Genomic DNA, 19,281 nt, shown 5'->3' with positions numbered 1-19,281 from the left:
AAATATTGTGTCCCATTACTATTTTTTTCACTTTTTTTTTAATGGGGGACAAACCTGGTGATTCTCACAGGACCATATGGGGTACCTGGGGTAGAATCTTGAACCCAGGTGAGACAACTGCAAGGCAAGCACATTTCCAGCTATACTATGATTCTCACCCCACATTTCTATCTTGTTGTTTCAAGATATGAATAATTGCAGTAGAAGCCTCAAAGGTCCTTTTTTTTAGCTTCAAATCTCTGGATCACAATGCATGTGGATGCTACACTGAGAAGAGGTGGCAGAATTTACCATGCGCAATGAGAATGTGTGTGTGGAGGGGGTGAAAATTCATTTGCAACCACAGAAGAAAAAGAAACATGTTCATTGGAGGGAACAAATTGAATTATTTGGAATCCAGCTAGAGAGGAAAGTGAAGTTTTAATGTTACAGAATTCAGTCCTTTTCAACATCATAATAGCTGAGATTCAACTACCTACCTTGTCCTATTCCTTATCTATTAAAGTAACACCCACAGCAATCATGCCTAGTACACTCAAAAAAGAAGGGTGGGGACAGAGGACAGCAATGAGACTTTGAGGGATCAAGTAATTTACTCACTGTTCCATTAGTTAATAAGCTCTAAAGTTGGGCATTTGACTGTCAGGTGCCTCTACTATGTCATATTTCTTTTTTTTAATTGATGCTGATATTTTTAGATGGTTTTGTATAAAATAATGTTATCTACTCTTTTCTCCCACCCTCCCCCCATCCCAACTCTCAAATCTTCAATTAAGTTTCACAGCATATTCCTAGTACACAGACAGGTACACACACACACACACACACACACACACGCACACAGAGCATATTCTAAGAGGCTAAGGTTGCATAAAATATATACAACCTCATGTATTTTGGAGAGGTAATTTATTTAAAGTATTTGGACTACCTCCCTTTGTGAGAGAGACTACACATAATTCATAAGGAAAGATGGGTTAGTTCTGAAGTTGTTGGCTCAGAATTGTGAATTCACTGAGTCTTCAGGTCAACACACAAAATTCACAAAGTGCCTAAAATGAGAACTATATATTTTCGTAACATCTAATAACTATTTTTTATGGATATATTTTTTACAGAGACACTTAGATGAGAAACTGAAAAATACTTTCCCTTTTCTTCCAAAGAGTTTAAGTGAAAGAAAGCCTGGATTGGGAAGAGATAAAGTAGGAAGGTTGTAGGCAAAAAGGATCAGAAACCAAGTGAGCAATCTGGAGGACCAGTGCTTTGTTAGACAGCCCAACTGCACCAACTCATTCCATCGGTCATGCATTCCCTAGGCTCTAGGGGCCTTCAACATTGGTTTCCGCAGATCATCAAAATTTGGGGTATAGAGGGAACCACCACAGAATAAAAACCACAAGACAGCAATTTCATTGGCCTCCTTAGGCCATTTAACAAAGGAGAAAGCTAACTTAAAAGAGCAAAGAGTAATTAATGAAGGGAGCAAACAGAGATTCATTTAGTAACTTCCAAATAAGTTCCTCTGTCTGAGATGGGGGAAGAAGGTAGCCTGCAACAGAAAGATAAACTGTGGGTATTTAAGTCACAATGCCTTCCGCCAAGAACTGCTCATTACCATCAGATGATGCACAGGCAGTGGGGCCAGTAGAACTAACTTTATTATTAGAAGCAATTAGGAAGAAAAGGGGCAGAATTTCATTTGGTTGTTTCAAAACAAGTTTCTGTGCACGGTTTAATGAAGGCCTGCAATGTCAAGATAAAATGTGTGTTTTACTGAAAACAGTTTTTGCAAATGACTGCTTGTCACCAGTCAGGGGGGTTGGTTAGATGGAATTTACATGCAAACTGTAAAATAATAGTTCAGTAGTCTCAGCTATAAAAGCATTATAGGCAATATGGCCTGATGGTTAATAATACATAGTCTGGAGCCAGACCGTCTTCACTGTCTAACTCTGACCTTGGGAGCTGAATGACTTTGAGTGACCTTCAAGATGTTCTGGGTTCGCCTATATATAACTGAAAATCATAATAGTGTTTATCTCACAATGTTGCTATGAGCTATTCTGCAATAATGTCATAATACATTATAACAAATAAAATCTGTGGATCACTCAGGTGACGGAGTTGTTTTTAAAGAAATGGCTTGCTATCTAGGCTACCTAGTGGCTATGCTGAGTAGAGGTTAATAACGGATCCAATTATATCTTTTGAATAGAGTTTTTTGGATCACGTGATAATATGAAAAAGCTGTAACAGTTTTTGCCTAAATTTGACTTAAATCATAACTAAGTTTCTCTAAGACTGACATAATTTGAAAAGATCTGATTGCTTTATAGGTTTGTTAAACCAGTTGAATATTTTATCTTTAGATTTCTCACATTTGAGGTAATACCTTGGACTTCTCATATTTTCTTAAGCCTGAAGTTTTCCCTTATAAATTCTTTGAAACGCCTTCAATGTCTTTCTCCTCTAAACATATGGTCTAAGAGAAACTGCTATGTATGTTTAAACAACCCAAAGTCACACGTATCGTATATGGGAACTTGGACTTTGCCAGTCTTCTATATATCCTTTTCAAGGTCGCTGGAAGTACAGTGCAAGACACTCAAACCCATGGCTCCCTTGAGCATCACTCTCTTCAGTGAGTGTATAAGCTCTCGTCAGTGCTTTCCCAGAGTTGGCTTCATTAAATCCTCAAGGTTAAAGATTGATTTTTATTAGATGGCTAGAATATTTGTAGAATCACTTGGGAATATAGCATACTGCATACCCATTATGTTTTCATTTTTAAATCTACAGCACTTAACTAATGTGCCAGGTACCATAATATGGGACCCATATGATGAATAAAACTCCTTTCCAGCACCTTATTATGATTCTGTTATTAAAATCGATTCATTTTTGAGAAGTCAAAACTAGAAAATGCTTTCTGCAAATTTATGTGTTTTCTCAGCTGTGTATTAACCTACATCACTTTCCAGGCTGCCCTCACTTAATTTATGCTAATTTGAATAATTTAAAGAAGAGACTCTTTCAAAAAATGTAAGTACTTAAGAAACAGGTGAGGGTTAAAAGTAGGTAAGAGAGATTCTTGATAACCTTTCAGTATCAATATTGCAAACCACAATGCCCAAAAGGAGAAGGAAAGCGCCTGCCATAGAGGCAGGTAGGGTGTGGGAAGTGGGACGTCATGGGAGGAAACCTGGGGACACTGGTGCTTCAAAATGTTCTCTGGTGGAGGGATGGGTGTTGGAACACTGTATGACTGAAATCCAATCATGAACAGCTTTGTAATGGTCTGTCACAGTGATTCAATAAAAAAGTTAAAAAAATAAAAGAAGAAACAGGTGAAATACTGGGTAGGACATTTTGGTAGAAATCTTCCCCCAAGTCCTGTAAGTCCTCATTTAATATCAGTTTTAGAATGTGGCCCAAGCCACAGTCTATTTTCTCAACTAAGCTGTGAACTTCCTCGAGCATTACTTTTTTTTCCCTTTTGGAAATCACACACATCATGGCATTAAGAGTTTCTTTTTTGAAAGATGCAGAAGAATGTTAAAGAATGGCTTAATCAGTAGCTGATGCCTATTCGCAATCAGTGTCTGTGAGAAACCAAACCTCAGGAAAGGTTAACTTAGCTTCTAAAGAAAAAAGCAATAATGCGACAAAGGGCCTATCTGAGGTGAGACTTAAGCAGGAGGAGATCGATATTTATTCTTACCCTAGAACGCTCTTCCAGTTTTGTCATCATAACCACCGTGGCACTCCGTTGCTCCCATATCATTCTCCAAAAGTCCCCAAATGTTTCTGGGAGAGATCCCTGGGTTGCAATATAGGCATTTTGTTTTCTATAGCCATCTATGTAGTTGGCATTCACATAGTCACTTCCTGGGATGCCTGTAAAATAAGGAGTATTATTCAACTAGGGGAATAGATTATAAAAAGAAAGAAGGCTGAATAATAGTACAATATTGTTCCACACTATGCTAGAAGAGTCCCAACATATTAAAGTTTCATTCTTAAACAAGATTAAACACAGGTCTTATCCTGACCATCACATTAAGCAGGTTCAATGCTCAAGATGTTGGGTCTTTTTAATATGACAAGCTTGATTATTAAAGAAGGGAAAACACAATGATCCACAGAATATCCTTTCTCATATATTGTCTGTTTTCTCCATTCTATCAGCAAAACATAGCTGGCAGAGAGTGATAAACACTTATCTAGTCACATCACATACATGTTTTTCTCATCCCCAGACAAATATTAAATCAAAACACTGCCTAAACAGAGTACCTTTGGGTATATGGACCATGTGCTGCCTGAGGAAATCTTTATCCTTGGGTTCTAGCATGGAACTACCCAGTCCAGCGGCTAAGTATCATTGGGCTAAGTAGCCCACTTGCCCTCCTCCCCATGTCCAGTTCCTGAGTACAGCTTCAAGGTCCCCTAAAATAAAATATTAAAAATATTTCCCACCTCTAAAAATACAATGTAGGGTGGTATGTATCAAAACAGTGAACAAATTGCTATAGAGATTATCTAACAGGGGACTCATATAGAAGCTTCTTTAATCCACATGACAACTTTTGTGAATTCATATCCTAATCTCCATTTCAAAATGAATAAGCTGAGGTACAAATTGATGAACAACTGCTCAAGATGAAGGAATCCAATTCAACTTTTGGCAGTTTGTCTACTGAGGTATCTATGTCTCAACCTTAGAGCATTGCCTCTGATTTAAACCTTACATGAATTTTTTTTTGCTTTTTTTTGGGTCACTACTTAATACATGTTGCAGTTATAGACTTAATTTTAATTTGCTTGCTGCACAGGGGTTACTCCTGGCTTTTCTCTCAGGAATAACTCTTGGTGGTGCTTTGGTGACCATATGGGATGCTGGGAATCAAACCCAGGTCAGCCATATGCAAGGAAAAAGCTCTCCCCACTGAACCATCACTCCAGCCTCCAAACCTCACATGATTTTTATATCACATGAGCACCTTCTAGGATTAAGGCAGTTGCCTCCTATTTGACTTCCCAATTATATTTTTGTGTTTTGTACTGTTTCCTCCATTGAGCATGAAAGCAGCTTTACAAATGTATTTCAGATGCTATAACAACTTTTCTTCAAACCTAAAAATCACTCCCCCTTTTTGCTTCAAGCCAATCCAAAGTCTCAACAGAGGACCTGTACTATTCCATTCACCTCCTCACCTTCTAAACTCCTGTTCCTCAATCTGTGCTCCACAGAGTGATGGAAATTTCCTGGCCTAAATTTTCCTCCATCATGAAGTGGATTAAGTTGGTCTGCAAGTATAAAAAGCTTGAAGAAGCCCTTCTAGACACTGGACACTATGCTGCTTCAATTGTCAGAAGCTTTTCTGCCTTAGGGCGATTCCATATCACAGAAGACACTCAGTTTCTGCTTACCATAAAACACCTGCATCCATCTTAGCGAGTCTGTTCTCTGTGCTCTGGGATCCAGAACTCCACTGAGAGTTCTATATTCTACTTACTACATGTTGCAGTTATAGACTTAATTTTAATTTGCTTGCTGCTTGCTTTGATGCTGGATTATGTCTCTTTTATTCACTTTTACTATGCATAGTGAAGAAAGAGTAAATAATTTGCCATCGTTCTGATATTTAGTATGCAGAAGTGCTGCAACTGAGTGCAGATATTTTGATGGAAAGTCTAACTCTCCTTCAGCATAAAAATGCCTTTAAGAAGAATATAGGAGTCTGGACTTCTTCCAAGGAGAGTGGCCAGACCAATTAAGGAAATGAAAGCTGCTTCATAGGAGAAAAGAATTGATATTATATCCTGGCATGAGGAAATGTAGAAGTTGTGGATAAGAGGTGCCCAAGAGTATCTGATAGAGGCTTAGGTTTACTCTGTAAAGACTCAAGTTATTTAATTCTGAAGGATGTAACTACAGAGAGATGGATTTCATCTCCAATATAGTAAAGCGCTTCCAAATTGTTAGACTCAGAGGAGGAATAGATATCCTTGGGAAGTAATGAGCTGTCTATCCTGGTAGGGACAAGCACTTTCCAGGGATATGATATGATATGAGAAGTCGTGCCAGAACCAGTACATGGCTCTTTCTTGCCCCGGGAAACTATGAATCCTAGATTTATGAGAAAAAAAAGCAAAGAATATTTTATAATGTAACACATGTTCCCAAGAAAAATTGTTATATTCCACTGATTGCCACTTGCAATTACTTTGACTGCTTTTCTGATTCCAGTGGTAAAACTGATCCTCAAGAAATGTAATGAAAGTCAGATGGAGACCACTGTGCTCTGAGATGAACACAGGGATATGGAATGCCACCCGTATTAGTGAAAAGCCTTTTGAGCAAAAACTGAACTCCACAGTTGGTTGTAACATTAGTCATCTATTACAGCTACTCAAGAAGCAGTTGGGGTTCTGGCAGCCCTTTGTTGATAAAGATCCTATTCCTCCCTGACACCAAATTACTGTAGATAAAAAGAACAGTTTAAATAAAGTCCTCAGGTTACAGCCACTGGGAAGCACCATATATCTACACATATGAGATTTGGTTCTGTGCCAAAAAATGAATCTACTCTGTAAAATAGTACAAGTCAGCTTTCAGAATTTTAATGCAGCAGTTAACATTAAAGACTTGATGAAGAAAAATCAATTCTGGCTAAGACCCACACTCAGCCACCAATACACACAAATATTCCCCCCAAGAAAATCCAAGGTGAAGAAATCTGGGTTAATTACTCAGAAAATGCACCAAATGGGCAGTGGACCATTTCCCCCTTTCCAAGGATAACCAGTGTGTCTGAATAATGTGTCTAATGGAATGGACCTGAGACTCACAAAGAAGGGGAGGGAACAGACCCATCAACCTTTTGTGTAAATGGTAGCCAGTTATCATGTACTGGATGATTTTGGACATACTGCTAATTTCTTATTCTTATTATTTTAAAGGGAATGGGTGGCTGCTGGATTTTGGTTACACTCGTTAACGATAAACACAAACTGAAATACTGGGGCTGGGGATAAGGCTTAAGTGTAGACCATATAGTTACCATGCATGAAGTCTTGCACTTGACCCCTAGCGTTGCATACCTCTCCAAACACCAGAGGGTATAGCCCTGGTGGCCCCTGAGTATTGCAGACATGACTAAAGGAACACAGAACAGACTGGCCCTATTCCATCAGCCCAGCACAGTTTTGTGTATAGAAGAGCATACAAAAATATTGGCTTAAAATCCTAGTCATCTAAGATCCACACTACACAGAAAACTCTTCTACAAATTTTGAACTTGATATTTTTGCAAAGACATGAAACAATTCTGTATCCAGGAGAGCTAATAACTAGGCTAATGTTCATTCTGAAAATAATAGTGACACTCCTTTTCTACTCTGACATTTGTCTGTAAGGATCCCAGGTAGCATCTTGAATAAAAGCTCCTCTGGCAAAACCGTTCAAGTAGAAAGGTACTGAAGGCGAGTTCTCTTTCACATGTTCTTTGCAGCATGGAGGTATGAGAGATGGTGCTGGTCTTGGGTTCTCAAGTTTCTTGTGTTCATACAAATCAACACAGCAAGCTGTGTAGTGTACATGGATGAATTACCCACACCCCCCAAAAAAATAATTTAGAGTGTTTGCTCACCTTCCTAAAAAATATTAAGCCCAAATTAGAAGTTAAGCTATTGTTACAAATAAACGAGATCTCAGCTTTAAATATGACACAAAAGAGAAAGGGTGGGTGGGGTTAGAGCAATAGCACAGCAGGTAGGGCATTTGTCTTGCACGCAGCTGACCCGTGTTCGATTCCCAGCATCACATGTGGTTCCCTGAGCACCGCCAGGGGTAATTCCTGAGTGCAAAGCCAGAAGTAACCCCTGTGCATCACTCGGTGTGACCCAAAAAACAAAAAAAATTAAAAAAAAAAGAGAAAGGGTGGTAAAGAGAGACATACAGAGAGAGAATTATATGACTGAATAATCATGAGCAACTTTGTAACTCTGTGTCTCACAGAGATTCAATCAAAAATCAAGCAATAAAAATTTAAATATGACACAAAGGAGATAATTTTCAACCCAAATTTATGAAAAAAATTGGCTCTGAAAGTGTTTTGGAGCTATGAAATGCTTCTTTAGTAGATTTTGGTTGTGATGTTTCTGTTGTCAGCTTGGATCTCTAATTTCTTCCTTTGCAATTTTTTTTTGGTGGTGACCGTCTTCTGGTAATGCCTATTTGTTTATTTAATTTTCTATTCCCTGCTTTATCCACAAAATGATTTGCATCTGTTAATGTAACACTAATCAGTGCACTACTAATCCAAGAGAAATGTGTGAGAATTAATTGAATTCCTTTGGGGCTATGATGGATGGGAATCTAAAATTCCGTATGAAGAAATATGGAATTACTAAAAATTAAGCTGATTGCTTTTATCTCTTGGTGTCACAGAACTGATTTCACTACTGTAATAATAATTGCACCTGTGAAGAGGCAGCAGTTCCCAAAGAAAAGGGCAGAACAAGAGTGTGTCACCACAGAATGAGTTCAGCTGAAGAAACCTTCTGTTGGGGTCAATCTTAATGTCACTATTCAAGAAGAGCAGCTAAAATGAGAAAACTTGCTCTTTCCTAGTGATCTATGTCTTTACATTTCCCCCCTAAAAAACAAGGCTGTGTGATTTCCCATGTATTATGTGTACCTTTCAATGAAAAATATTCATGTGCAATTTCAACATCAAGAACAGTTGTTTTTTTATTGCAATTTTTAAAGTAAAAAATGCTGTGCCTGATTTCCTCTTTTTCCACTTTGATCCATTCTGGTGATCTAGTGTATTCATGTTACTGGACTGTTCTGATTTATGGTGCTTAAAAAAATAGTATTTATATGCTTTACACTCAATTGCTCTGTTTGCATTTCAGTACTCCAGGCTTACTTTTGAGAGTAACAGAGACTGTCCTGAGGGACTAACTGATAGAACAATTCCGTTTTTTTGTGTGAAGCAAAATAAAGCAAAAAGCTATATTTTCAAAGAAAATTAGGTCAGTTTTGATAGATTTTATTTGCTAATAATTTCTAGCACAGCGGGTAGGGCGTCTGCCTTGCACGTAGCCAACATGGCCAACCCAAGTTCGATTCCTCCGCCCCTCTCGGAGAGCCCGGCAAGCTACCGAGAGTATTCGATATGCCAGACACAGTAACAACAAAGTCTCCAATTGAGACATCACTAGGCCCGCTCGAGCAAATCGATGATCAACGGGAGGGCCTTTACTTACTTCTAGCCTAGCTACCACTAAGGATATACACCCAATTATAGACTTTTGCTCCACAGTTTCTTTTTTTCCTTTTTTTTTTAGCATTGTCTACCAAACTTTAAGAATGTTATTGTAAGTCCAGTGTACAAGGATGGCACCATTTTTCTCCATCTAAACCTTGGGCAATAAGACAGAACTTCATGATGTTGTTCCCATACGTAGTTGCCTACACAGAGAGAGGCAGCCTTGGAAAGCTAAAGAATATTCATGATAAATCATTACTGAGAAATGTTGAAACATCAGAGAACACATATGAGCCAGTTTGTCATGACTTGAAATAAAGTTTTCCTGTTATTTTGAGGAGGAATAGTTTGTTTATATGACTCAAAAAATTAATTTGTGACACCAAGGTGATAGTACAGTGGTTAGGGTGCTCGTCTTGCACCTGGCTGACCTGGGCTCAATCACCAGCAGATTGTTTGGTCCCCAGAGCCTGCCAGGCATGATCCCTGAGCACAGAAGCAGGAGTATGCCAGCCCTGAGTACTGCTGGGTTTGATCTCTCTAGCAAAAACAAGAAAACAAACAAACAAACCAAAAATCTTGTGCATTTTTCAGGTCAGTAAAGAATTTGATTTGAAAATATTTCTCACGTTGAAGAGTGATTGTAATTATTATAGGGTTATGATAAACCTTTAGGTATTGATGTTAAGAATAAAAAGTACAGTGTTCTTTTATCAATATGAAATTAAGTATCAACAGGTGAATGCGCATACTTTTATATCACCCTGCACTATTGAGAGAGAGTCACATGAACCTCTAGAAGTCTCAGGACACTACTAAGCACATGCTCAGAATTTAGTGAATTTGACCAAGAAACGTATAGGGATGCTAATAGTCTGTTTTCTGAGATTTGGGTGGTATTTCAACTTGTACAGACCTCTGATTGTTTATCTGCTAAACACAGCATATTGGACAAATTGATACTCTCAAGGCCTTTTAGGTCCTAAATAAGATGACTCTCCGTGGTATTCTTAACCTTCTTGGATTTGGAAATCTCCACAATGTTATTCTTTTTTTGAAGGGGGAGGGGAGGGGTCATACCCAGTGATGGACAGGGGTTACTCCTGACTCATGTGCTCAGAAATTACTCCTGGCGGTGCTCGTGGGATGCTGGGCATTGAACCTGGGTGGGCCTCATGCAACGCAAACACCCTACCCACTGTGCTATCGCTCCAGCCCCCACAATGTTATTCTAAGACAAAAAGTGATTCTGTTTCTCCAAAGAGGGAAGAAAATGCTCTAATGGCCGTTCAAGCTGATTCCATTTGCTTCTACCACTGATGGGCTGAGATGAGTTTGGTTGGTGTGACTCATAATTTCAATTCTTGATTACAATCTGATGGGGTAAAAAAAATAAACAAAAGCCTAAATTTACAAAAGGAGGTGGTGGGGCCAGGCTTATAGGCGGTCTATTCCTGGGAAACAAACCCTTCCTGGGTTGAGGAGATGAGGAAGAGAGACAGAATTAGAGAGGGGAGAGATCCCATCCTTGGCTTGAACACATTACAGCTGCAAGGGATTTCCTGCTGAGTAGCCAACTCTGCCTCAGTGTATAGGCTCTAAACCCAGAAACTGCTCCAAATTCTTAGTGAAGTCAGTGTCAAAAAGAAAACTGAATTTTCAGATACCAGTCAGACGACTGTTGAAAGATAAAAATGTTTGGTTTTAATGGAGTATAAATGTTCTCTATTATTTAAAAAATTATGTACTCTCAGTATATAAACAAACCAAACCAAAAAATTAATCACATCAGATTTTTAGTTAAGACTTAGATTGTCACTGTTGATGACCTACAATGCAGACAACAAATGTTTGTGATACTGGCAAAACTGGAGTAAAAAAAAAATGGAAGGGAACAGCAAGTAAAGGGTGTCTGGAGGAGTCGCTCAGGATGCGAGATGCATGCCGAAAGTGGACTATAGACTGAACACAATGCTCACTCAATACCTCTATTGTAAACCTCAACACCCTAAAGGAAAGAGAGAGAGCAAAAGGGAATGCCCTGCCACAGAGGCGGGGTGGGGTGGGAGGTTGGGAGGGTGGGAGGGCTACTGGGATCATTGGTGGTAGAGAATGGGCACTGGTGGATGTACTCGGTCATTGTATAACTGAAACCCAAGCACAAAAGTCTGTAAGTCTACAACTGTACCTCATGATGTTTCACTAATAAAAAAAATATTTAAAAAAAAGAAATTCAAGATTACTTTGTGAGTAAATTTCTCTAATTCCAAAGGACATCAACCTGGGTGAACATTGCACCATGGCAGCTATACACAGGAGCATGAAAGTTAACAAAAATGAAAGTTTCTTTTTGTAAGATGTGAGGAGAAACAAAGCTTATTTCTTGTAAAGGCTCAGAAGCTTTTACATCACCTTATAGAGCAAAATTAGTTGGGACTGCCATTTGTCATTACCTCTGTTTCTACAGTACGAGCAGGACAGTTTCTCTTAAGATGTGTTTGCTTAGTGAGCACCATGGCTCATACCACAGTGAGTTAATGGAGGAATAAGATTCAGTTTGTGAGCCCACCCTATCAACATTCCGCTTCTTTCTTGGTTTCCATATGCAGCTATCTGAAAGTAAAGCACTTGATATTTTTAGTAGGTTATTTGTGTGCGCATGTGTGTTTGTGTATGGTTTTTCAGATTCTTAAAGATGATATAGGACCTGAGCATAGTACAGCAGGTAAAGAATCTGGCCCTGCGCATGGCCAAACCAGGTTCCAAACACCCTATATGGTCCCCCTAACACTACCAGGAATGAGTGCAGAGCCAAGAGCAAGCTCTGAGCACTGCTAGGTGTGGCCCGAAACCAAACAAAAAATATTAATTGTAAATAGATGATATCAGTGTTCACAAATGATAAAATAACCTACTGAGTCAGACCAAATAGCAGTGATTCTAGATACAGGGGAAGTCTGCACACCACCGCTGAGGAGGCTGGGTTTTGATAGTGCTCACAGGGAACGATGTGGGTGATTGAACTGTCTTTGAATGTGCCCTAAGATTAGCTACAGATGCTGGGGAATTATCAGCATCTCTAACAGACACTATTTATTTCTTATTAGGAAACACTTTGCCCAGATAACAAACAGAATTTAGGCTACTGCAGCATACCTTTTCAGTCACTTCACAGAGTTCTGATTTAGTTAGCATATTTCACTAAGGATGCAATTATTAAAGTCTTTCATTCAGCAAGGTGTTAATCAGAATTTGCCACGAAGTATGAGTACAGAACTCTGCTGCAAATTCTCAGTTTCCTCATACATATCTCATGTACAAGTACCATTAGCATATCCTTACTTATCACTCTGGTGTAAATCAAATGAATCACTGGAAACCCCAAACACCAGTGGAGATTAACTATTTTTGTGATTGATGCATTAATCACAAATAAAGTAAGCCTACTCACTTTAAAATTCTCTACTGATCAAAAGTAATTCCAAAGCTTGAAAGCCTCTTTCCAGTTTCTATGTTAAAAAATTGAGAGGATAAAATTTCTCAGCAATGTAAATCTATGCCTATCTAATAATATTAACACCACAGATTATGTGGGCTTTTCCAGGCCACAGAGTAATGAAGGTTATATCCATTCAAGGTTTATCATCATAAATGTACAATAAAAATGAAGGAAAAATTATACCAGCTGGACAATGGAGATGGAAAAATAAATTTTCCAGACCTTCTGGTTTACTCTTTTGATTAACTTTCTAGGAATAAGAGTAAAGTAACAATGAAGTAGCCATCCAACAAAACAAAACATTTTCACTATACCAGAAAGAGACAGCAACACCATAGGTACCGACTGACATAAGAAAGCAGTAATAGACTTCTATACCACTTGCTTTGGTGCATGCAGGAGACAGATACCATTTAAATAACTCTAATTAGTCTTTAATAAGACTTCAAGCACCTTGTGAAGTTGTTCCAAGGCTATGTTCTATCTAGCTTTCAATTTAAGACAAATTACGCTATAAAACTTTCTGTTATGTTCCTCAAAAATATGCTTTTGTTCATTAAACCTCATTCTAAAATAAAAGGATTCAATTTTGTCATGCTTGTCAATAATTAACTGGAAAGCTAAAAGACTGAAGCTGTTAAAGAAACTATACTAGATCATCATTGATGTTCTGAACAATGTGAGAAAAATGTACTCAACCAATAATTGGCTGAGATTTAGAAGAAGCTTTTTAAAAAATTTCACATGGGTCATATAGTCTAACAAACTTCCTTCAGTCTGCAAATAGAATTTCATGAGCAAAATAAAACAAACACCAGATGCCCATAAATTATTCACTAGTGAGAGTCAGAGAGAGGAGAAAAAAGAGGAGACAGACGAGCAGAAGGGGATATTGAATTGATGTGGGAGATAGCAGCTATTAAAAAAATCATTTACTGGGAAAAATAGTTTTAATCTTTGATGTTAGAGCCTTCTGTGGAATATTTAGCGCACTGCAAGATAGCGAATATTTTATTTAAAATAGTTGGTGTGATTATATTAACTAGCTCTGCTATATTTGCTCGCACTTATCTGTTAATTTTGTTTTTATTTATTGAAAGTGTATTAGGTTATCTGATCTAGCTTATTTTAAAAAAGATAATATTCAGCATGGTTAGGATTGGATATTGGAGAATGTTGTTCTGTGGCAAAAGCTGTTTTGAACAAATCTATAGTCCTCTGCAGAAGAGAAGCCAAACACAACTTAAACTTAAAGCACAAGTGTGGTGACAAAGACTGAATCAACAGAACAGGGAATATCAGTAGTTTCTTCTCTTTACTTTGGAAAATTAGATTTATCTTAGGGGCAGTGACTCCCTTTGAGCCACTTTCTCATTTTAAAGGTGCTAAATTGCCCATTTCACAAATAATCAAGTTGTTCTAACATCATCTATATTATTTACAGTTGGATTTCTTTGAATTGCTCCTATTATGCAAATCAAACAGCAGATAATATATTTTGGATTTTGATTTAAAAGAACATATTCCTCTCTCTGTAGAAATTTGTAATGCTATTAGGGGGCTGGTTTTCATTTATCAAGCACCAATATTTTCTTTTGCCTCACAGAGTGTTTCAAATATTTGTTGCTTCCTCATTTGGATATTATTAAGTTTTCCATAGATCACATACACAGTAAATGCCATCTAAGGAAAAAAATAGTAATAGACCTTATAATAATGCAAATGATAATTTTAATTGTTCCAAATATTTCATAGTCATGTTCTTTGTTCCGGGCACTGTTCTAAGGCTTTTACCTGCATTAAGTCCTGCTAATAATTTTAGGTGGCAGGTACTTTTACTAATATCCTTGTGGTATTAATTTTAGGTGCCAGGAATGTTATTAATGTTGTGCATGTAAACTTCTTCAAACTCTTAAAAACCAAAGAGAAATGCTCTATGAAAGGTTCAATAGAGGCATGTTGTCCCTTAAAGGAAGGTACCACTAAAGAAAATAAGCTGATATGTCTATATTTTGAAATTTTAATATGTTCCCTTCAAGATGGAATAAATATTAAGCAAACTTGAATTTCATCAAGTTATGCTTTTATCAGATTATCTAACACTAGTGTTAAAGAATTCATGTAGAATGATGTAGGTTTTGTTTGTTTGCTTTTGTTTCAAACTCATTGATAAAAAACACTTAAATACGCTTGATAGGAGAAATACATACCAATGCATAATTCTATTTGGAGTAAACCCTTCGGCTTAAGAGTGTGTGTGTCTATGTGTGTGTGTGTGTGTGTGTGTGAGTTGTACATGTGGGTGAATGGTATGTTTTCTTGTAACAACTAATCTCTTAATGATTCAAATATTCAGTCTCTTCAAGATTCAATATCTATCTTACCTATTGATCTCTAGATGTAAAATTAATTTTCAGAATGTTAGAAGAGGCTTTTAAAAGAGTCTTACTCAGTTTCATTTTATGAGGAACAAAAAAGATTCAAAGTCAGTGGTTCCTATATGAGATAATGAGCCTGCCGTGAACTCTCCAAATTGTTTGTATATATTAAGTACAGAGATGTATTTTGTTGTGTCTAAAATAGTCAACAGGTTCCAAAGGAGTATCCGGCTCCCTAAAACCATTATTAGCAACAATAAGTGACATGCCCAAGGTCATAAAAATGCATGAATAGGAACTTAGCTTCCAGATTTCTAACTTGTTATTTAGTGATCATACTCAAATACATTAAGAAATAACCTAACAAGAAAAAAAACCCTAAAAGTAATTTATAAACTGTTAAGTTTTAAGTTTTGATAAATTCACTTCTACTTAAGTCTAAAGATACTTGAGATCTCTGAATCTCAGACTCCTATCAGAGCAATTCAAAATGTGTAATGAAAAATTAAACAATCCTCCCAGCAAAAGAGGTTTTAGAACAAGGTATAGTGTGCACATATCTTCTCATTATGACTCCAAAAGTGGCTATAGGTCTGAAAAACTATTGGAGAAAATGGCAATCATAGGTATGATTTGTGTATCAGAATTTTGGTGCATTCACTTACTAGCTCTTCATTAAAAGCAGTTATAATAAGTTAACATCTTCTTTTTTTCCCTTTGGATCACACCTGGCAATGCACAGGGGTTACTCCTGACTCATGAATTTCTCCTGGCAGTGCTTGGGGGACCATATGGGACGCTGGGAATTGAACCAGGGTTGGCCGTGTATAAGGCAAATGCTCTACCCACTGTGCTATCACTCCAGCCCCAGTTAGTCAACATCTTAAAGTTTAAGAGTTTAACTATCTGCAAAATTGGTAATGACAAATGATGACGAATGGCTTTTGAAATTCTTCAGAACATTGTAAATAAAACAGTCATGGATTTTTATACATAAATATTTAATATGATATTCAGCTCTTATTAAGTACCCAGATGACCATATCTTTCTTTCTTGTTGATTTTGTATATTTAGAGCTGTCCAACAATGCTTAAAAATTATCAATATGGCTAAATGCAATTAAAATCCTAGTGATGGCAATAAACATAGGGAAATGTAAATAGTTATATTCAGAAAAAAACTTCTTTAATCTAGAACTGTAATAATTAGATTTAATTTTGATAATTCCAAGGCATTGTCACAAAATAAGATGCAAAGTATTGACACTGCTATTTTCATAAGAAGTTGAAGAGATATCTCAAAATATTGTAGGCAAATACATGATTATGGAATTAGGTGTAGACAAACTTGATCTTATTTCTATAGGCTTTGATGCTCTGGATCAATGTAGATTACCTCTAAATTCTGTTATTGCTACAGGCCAAATATGTCATAAATTAGGAACTAAAATATAATGGCTCTGCAATCCACAGATTAATGTCAAATGATAAAATTATTTTTTAAGCAAAATATAAGTCTGGGTGTTTTGATCCATATTAAACTGGAGTTACAATATGTCAGAAAAGCAGTGTGTATGATGTGTCCCTTGGAAACCCGAGTGAAAGAGTTATAGTCCTAATAGACATATCAAATCTCTCTGAGCTTCAGATTTTTTTAACTCTAAGTGCAGATGGCTACATTGTTGGTTCTTCAGAGTGTGATAAATATAGTAAATAAGATGAGAGACTCTTTTTGTGGGTAGAGAGCGGATGGTTAGAGGATACTCCCAGTGGCACACAAGGTATACTGACTCTACACTCAGACATCATTCCTGGTAGAGCTCAGGGGATCATATGGGATGCTGGGGATCAACCATGGGTTTGCAGCATGGAAGGCAAGTTCTGTTCACTCTACTATCTCTCTGGCTCTTAAGAAACTACATAGTAATAATTAGAAGTCAGAACGAAAGAGATTACAGGTGAAAAGACAGATACTCAGAGAAATCAGTTATATAACTAGACAATTCTAGCATTGTGACCTAAACTTAGATTACATTATTCTTCATCTTTTAATTTTTCTATTTCTCATTTATTATGTTAATCAAGTTTCTTTTTCTGACAATTTTATACTCTAGAAAATTTAGGTCATTAATTTGTACATATATATGATTATTAATTATATATAATTTAGTAGATGGGCTGGAGCGATAGCACAGCAGTAGGGTGTTCGCCTTACAAGCGGCCAACATGGCCGACCCGAGTTCGATTCCTCCGCCCCTCTCGGAGAGCCCGGCAAGCTACAGAGAGTATTCAATATGCCAAACACAGTAACAACAAAGTCTCCAATGGAGACGTTACTGGGCCCGCTCGAGCAAATTGACGATCAATGGGAGGGCCTTTACCTTTACCTTTAGTAGATGTATAAGAATTACCACCTAAAAACCTGTCATCTTCAGAGATTACATATTCTCTTAATTGCACAAATATGCATGTAGCTATACTGATAAAATCAAATGTCTTTCAAGTAAATACAACTGTGTTTCTTCCTTGAAATCTTCCTCTGTTTCCTCAGAGTAAAAAGAAAAATGACTAAAATTATAAATATGGGGCCAGAGGGATAGTACAGAGATTAGGGTCATGCTTTGCATGTGATCAACCCAGGTTTGAGTCCAAGTATCCCATATTTTCCCCTGAGCAACAGCAAGAGTAATTCCTGAGTGTAGGGCCAGGAGTAACCCCTGAGCATCATTGGAATGTGGCCCCCAAACAAACAAAACAAATTACAAACTTGTTATCAAGTGCCACCATTTTCAAGAAGTTCATTAAGCACATAAGGTCCCATAAACAATTCCTGATGTCTTTTTCCTTTTTTTCTCTCTCTCTGTCATTATCTCAATGGCAGAGAGAAAAAAACAATAAAAAACACTGCAGCATCTTTGACTTTTTTCTTCAATGTATGTCATGCCAGTCTGCACAGTTATACGAAGAAAGTTAGAGAGAAGAATAAGAAAGGTACACAAATAAAACCCTTAACCACATGACTTAGAGTCACTGCCACAGGGGGAATCAAAACATGCTTACTAAGTTGTATAAATTGTGCATTAAATCATTTAACATACTGAAACACTGGGGAAAAAGGTCTATTATCAAAGCTTCCTTTGAAACGAAAACCTAAGTGGTTTTTGGATCTTCCCCGCCCCCCCCACCCCCATCCTGCTTTTTTATGGTTAGAGAATACTCTGTAATTATCGATCTGCTAGTTAGGTTTTAGTCCAAGATAAAATGCTGTCCAAGACTGTAATCCAGATTAAAACTCTGTATTGCACATACATTCAATTGAATGCTTCTAACCTTTTGCATAACATTTACAACTAAAAGACTTTTGGTTTCTAGGTCAGCTCTAGATATAGGGTGTACTTGTGGGCATAGAGCTATAAAAAGGCAGATTTTAGTCTTATTTGAGTGCTTTGACTTTTACACTGTAAAAATAGTTCAGGAATGAAAATGTACATAGCTTCCAACTATCATAATAGTAAGTACAAGGGGAAACATTCCTTGTCCTTTGATATATTTGTGGCCAAGATGGTGGAAAATAACAGGGAAATGATAACAAAGTGGGCAAAAAGTACAGGGAAGTGGTGGGTTTGAAAGACCTAATTCTGCACGGAAAATACAATATGATATAGCTAATGCTGACCAACAAGCCCTCCAACCAAGACTGTGCCGAACAAGCTGTTCATTTTTATTTTTTTTTATTTTATTCCTAAAATTTACTTTGCTTCACTAACAGGAATTAAAAAAAATACTCTCAAATGTAACTTGTTTTGGTCTACTATTTTACTATGTTGATTTGAGAAATTTTAGATAAGAACTTGCTAGTTTCCCCTACATTTTAACATGGAAAATATAAATAAACCCTAAATGTTAATTAGCCACATTTACCAATTCAAACTTCTAAACAGGACTTCAGAGAAGCAATTATCCACAGATATTATCCTGCGAGAGCAAGCTTTAAATAAACTTGAATGAACTTGATCAATTTTTTTCAGTACGGAAAAAATCCTTACTTGCCTCAAAGGCCTTGCATGCATCTGACCTGGGTTCGATTCCTCTGCCCCTCTCGGAGAGCCCAGCAAGCTAC

General features: G+C 37.2%; 1 protein-coding gene across 5 annotated transcripts in view; it reads right to left on the bottom strand.

The window, feature by feature from the left end:
- The window catches only part of PTPRD (protein tyrosine phosphatase receptor type D), a 1,654,013-nt gene that overhangs the window by 67,661 nt on the left and 1,567,071 nt on the right, over positions 1–19,281 (bottom strand). For all 5 annotated transcript variants that reach the window (XM_056130610.1, XM_056130612.1, XM_056130611.1 and 2 more), the window contains one exon: positions 3,725–3,900. In XM_056130610.1, the coding sequence (XP_055986585.1) occupies positions 3,725–3,900 (176 nt within the window). The remainder of the gene's footprint in view (positions 1–3,724; positions 3,901–19,281) is intronic.

Source organism: Sorex fumeus, unplaced genomic scaffold (genome assembly GCF_029834395.1).
Source record: "Sorex fumeus unplaced genomic scaffold, SorFum_2.1 ptg000079l, whole genome shotgun sequence".
NCBI classification, from domain to species: Eukaryota; Metazoa; Chordata; class Mammalia; order Eulipotyphla; family Soricidae; genus Sorex; species Sorex fumeus.
Note: the sequence above shows the minus strand (reverse complement) of the source record. Positions and strands in the feature narration are given on the sequence as shown.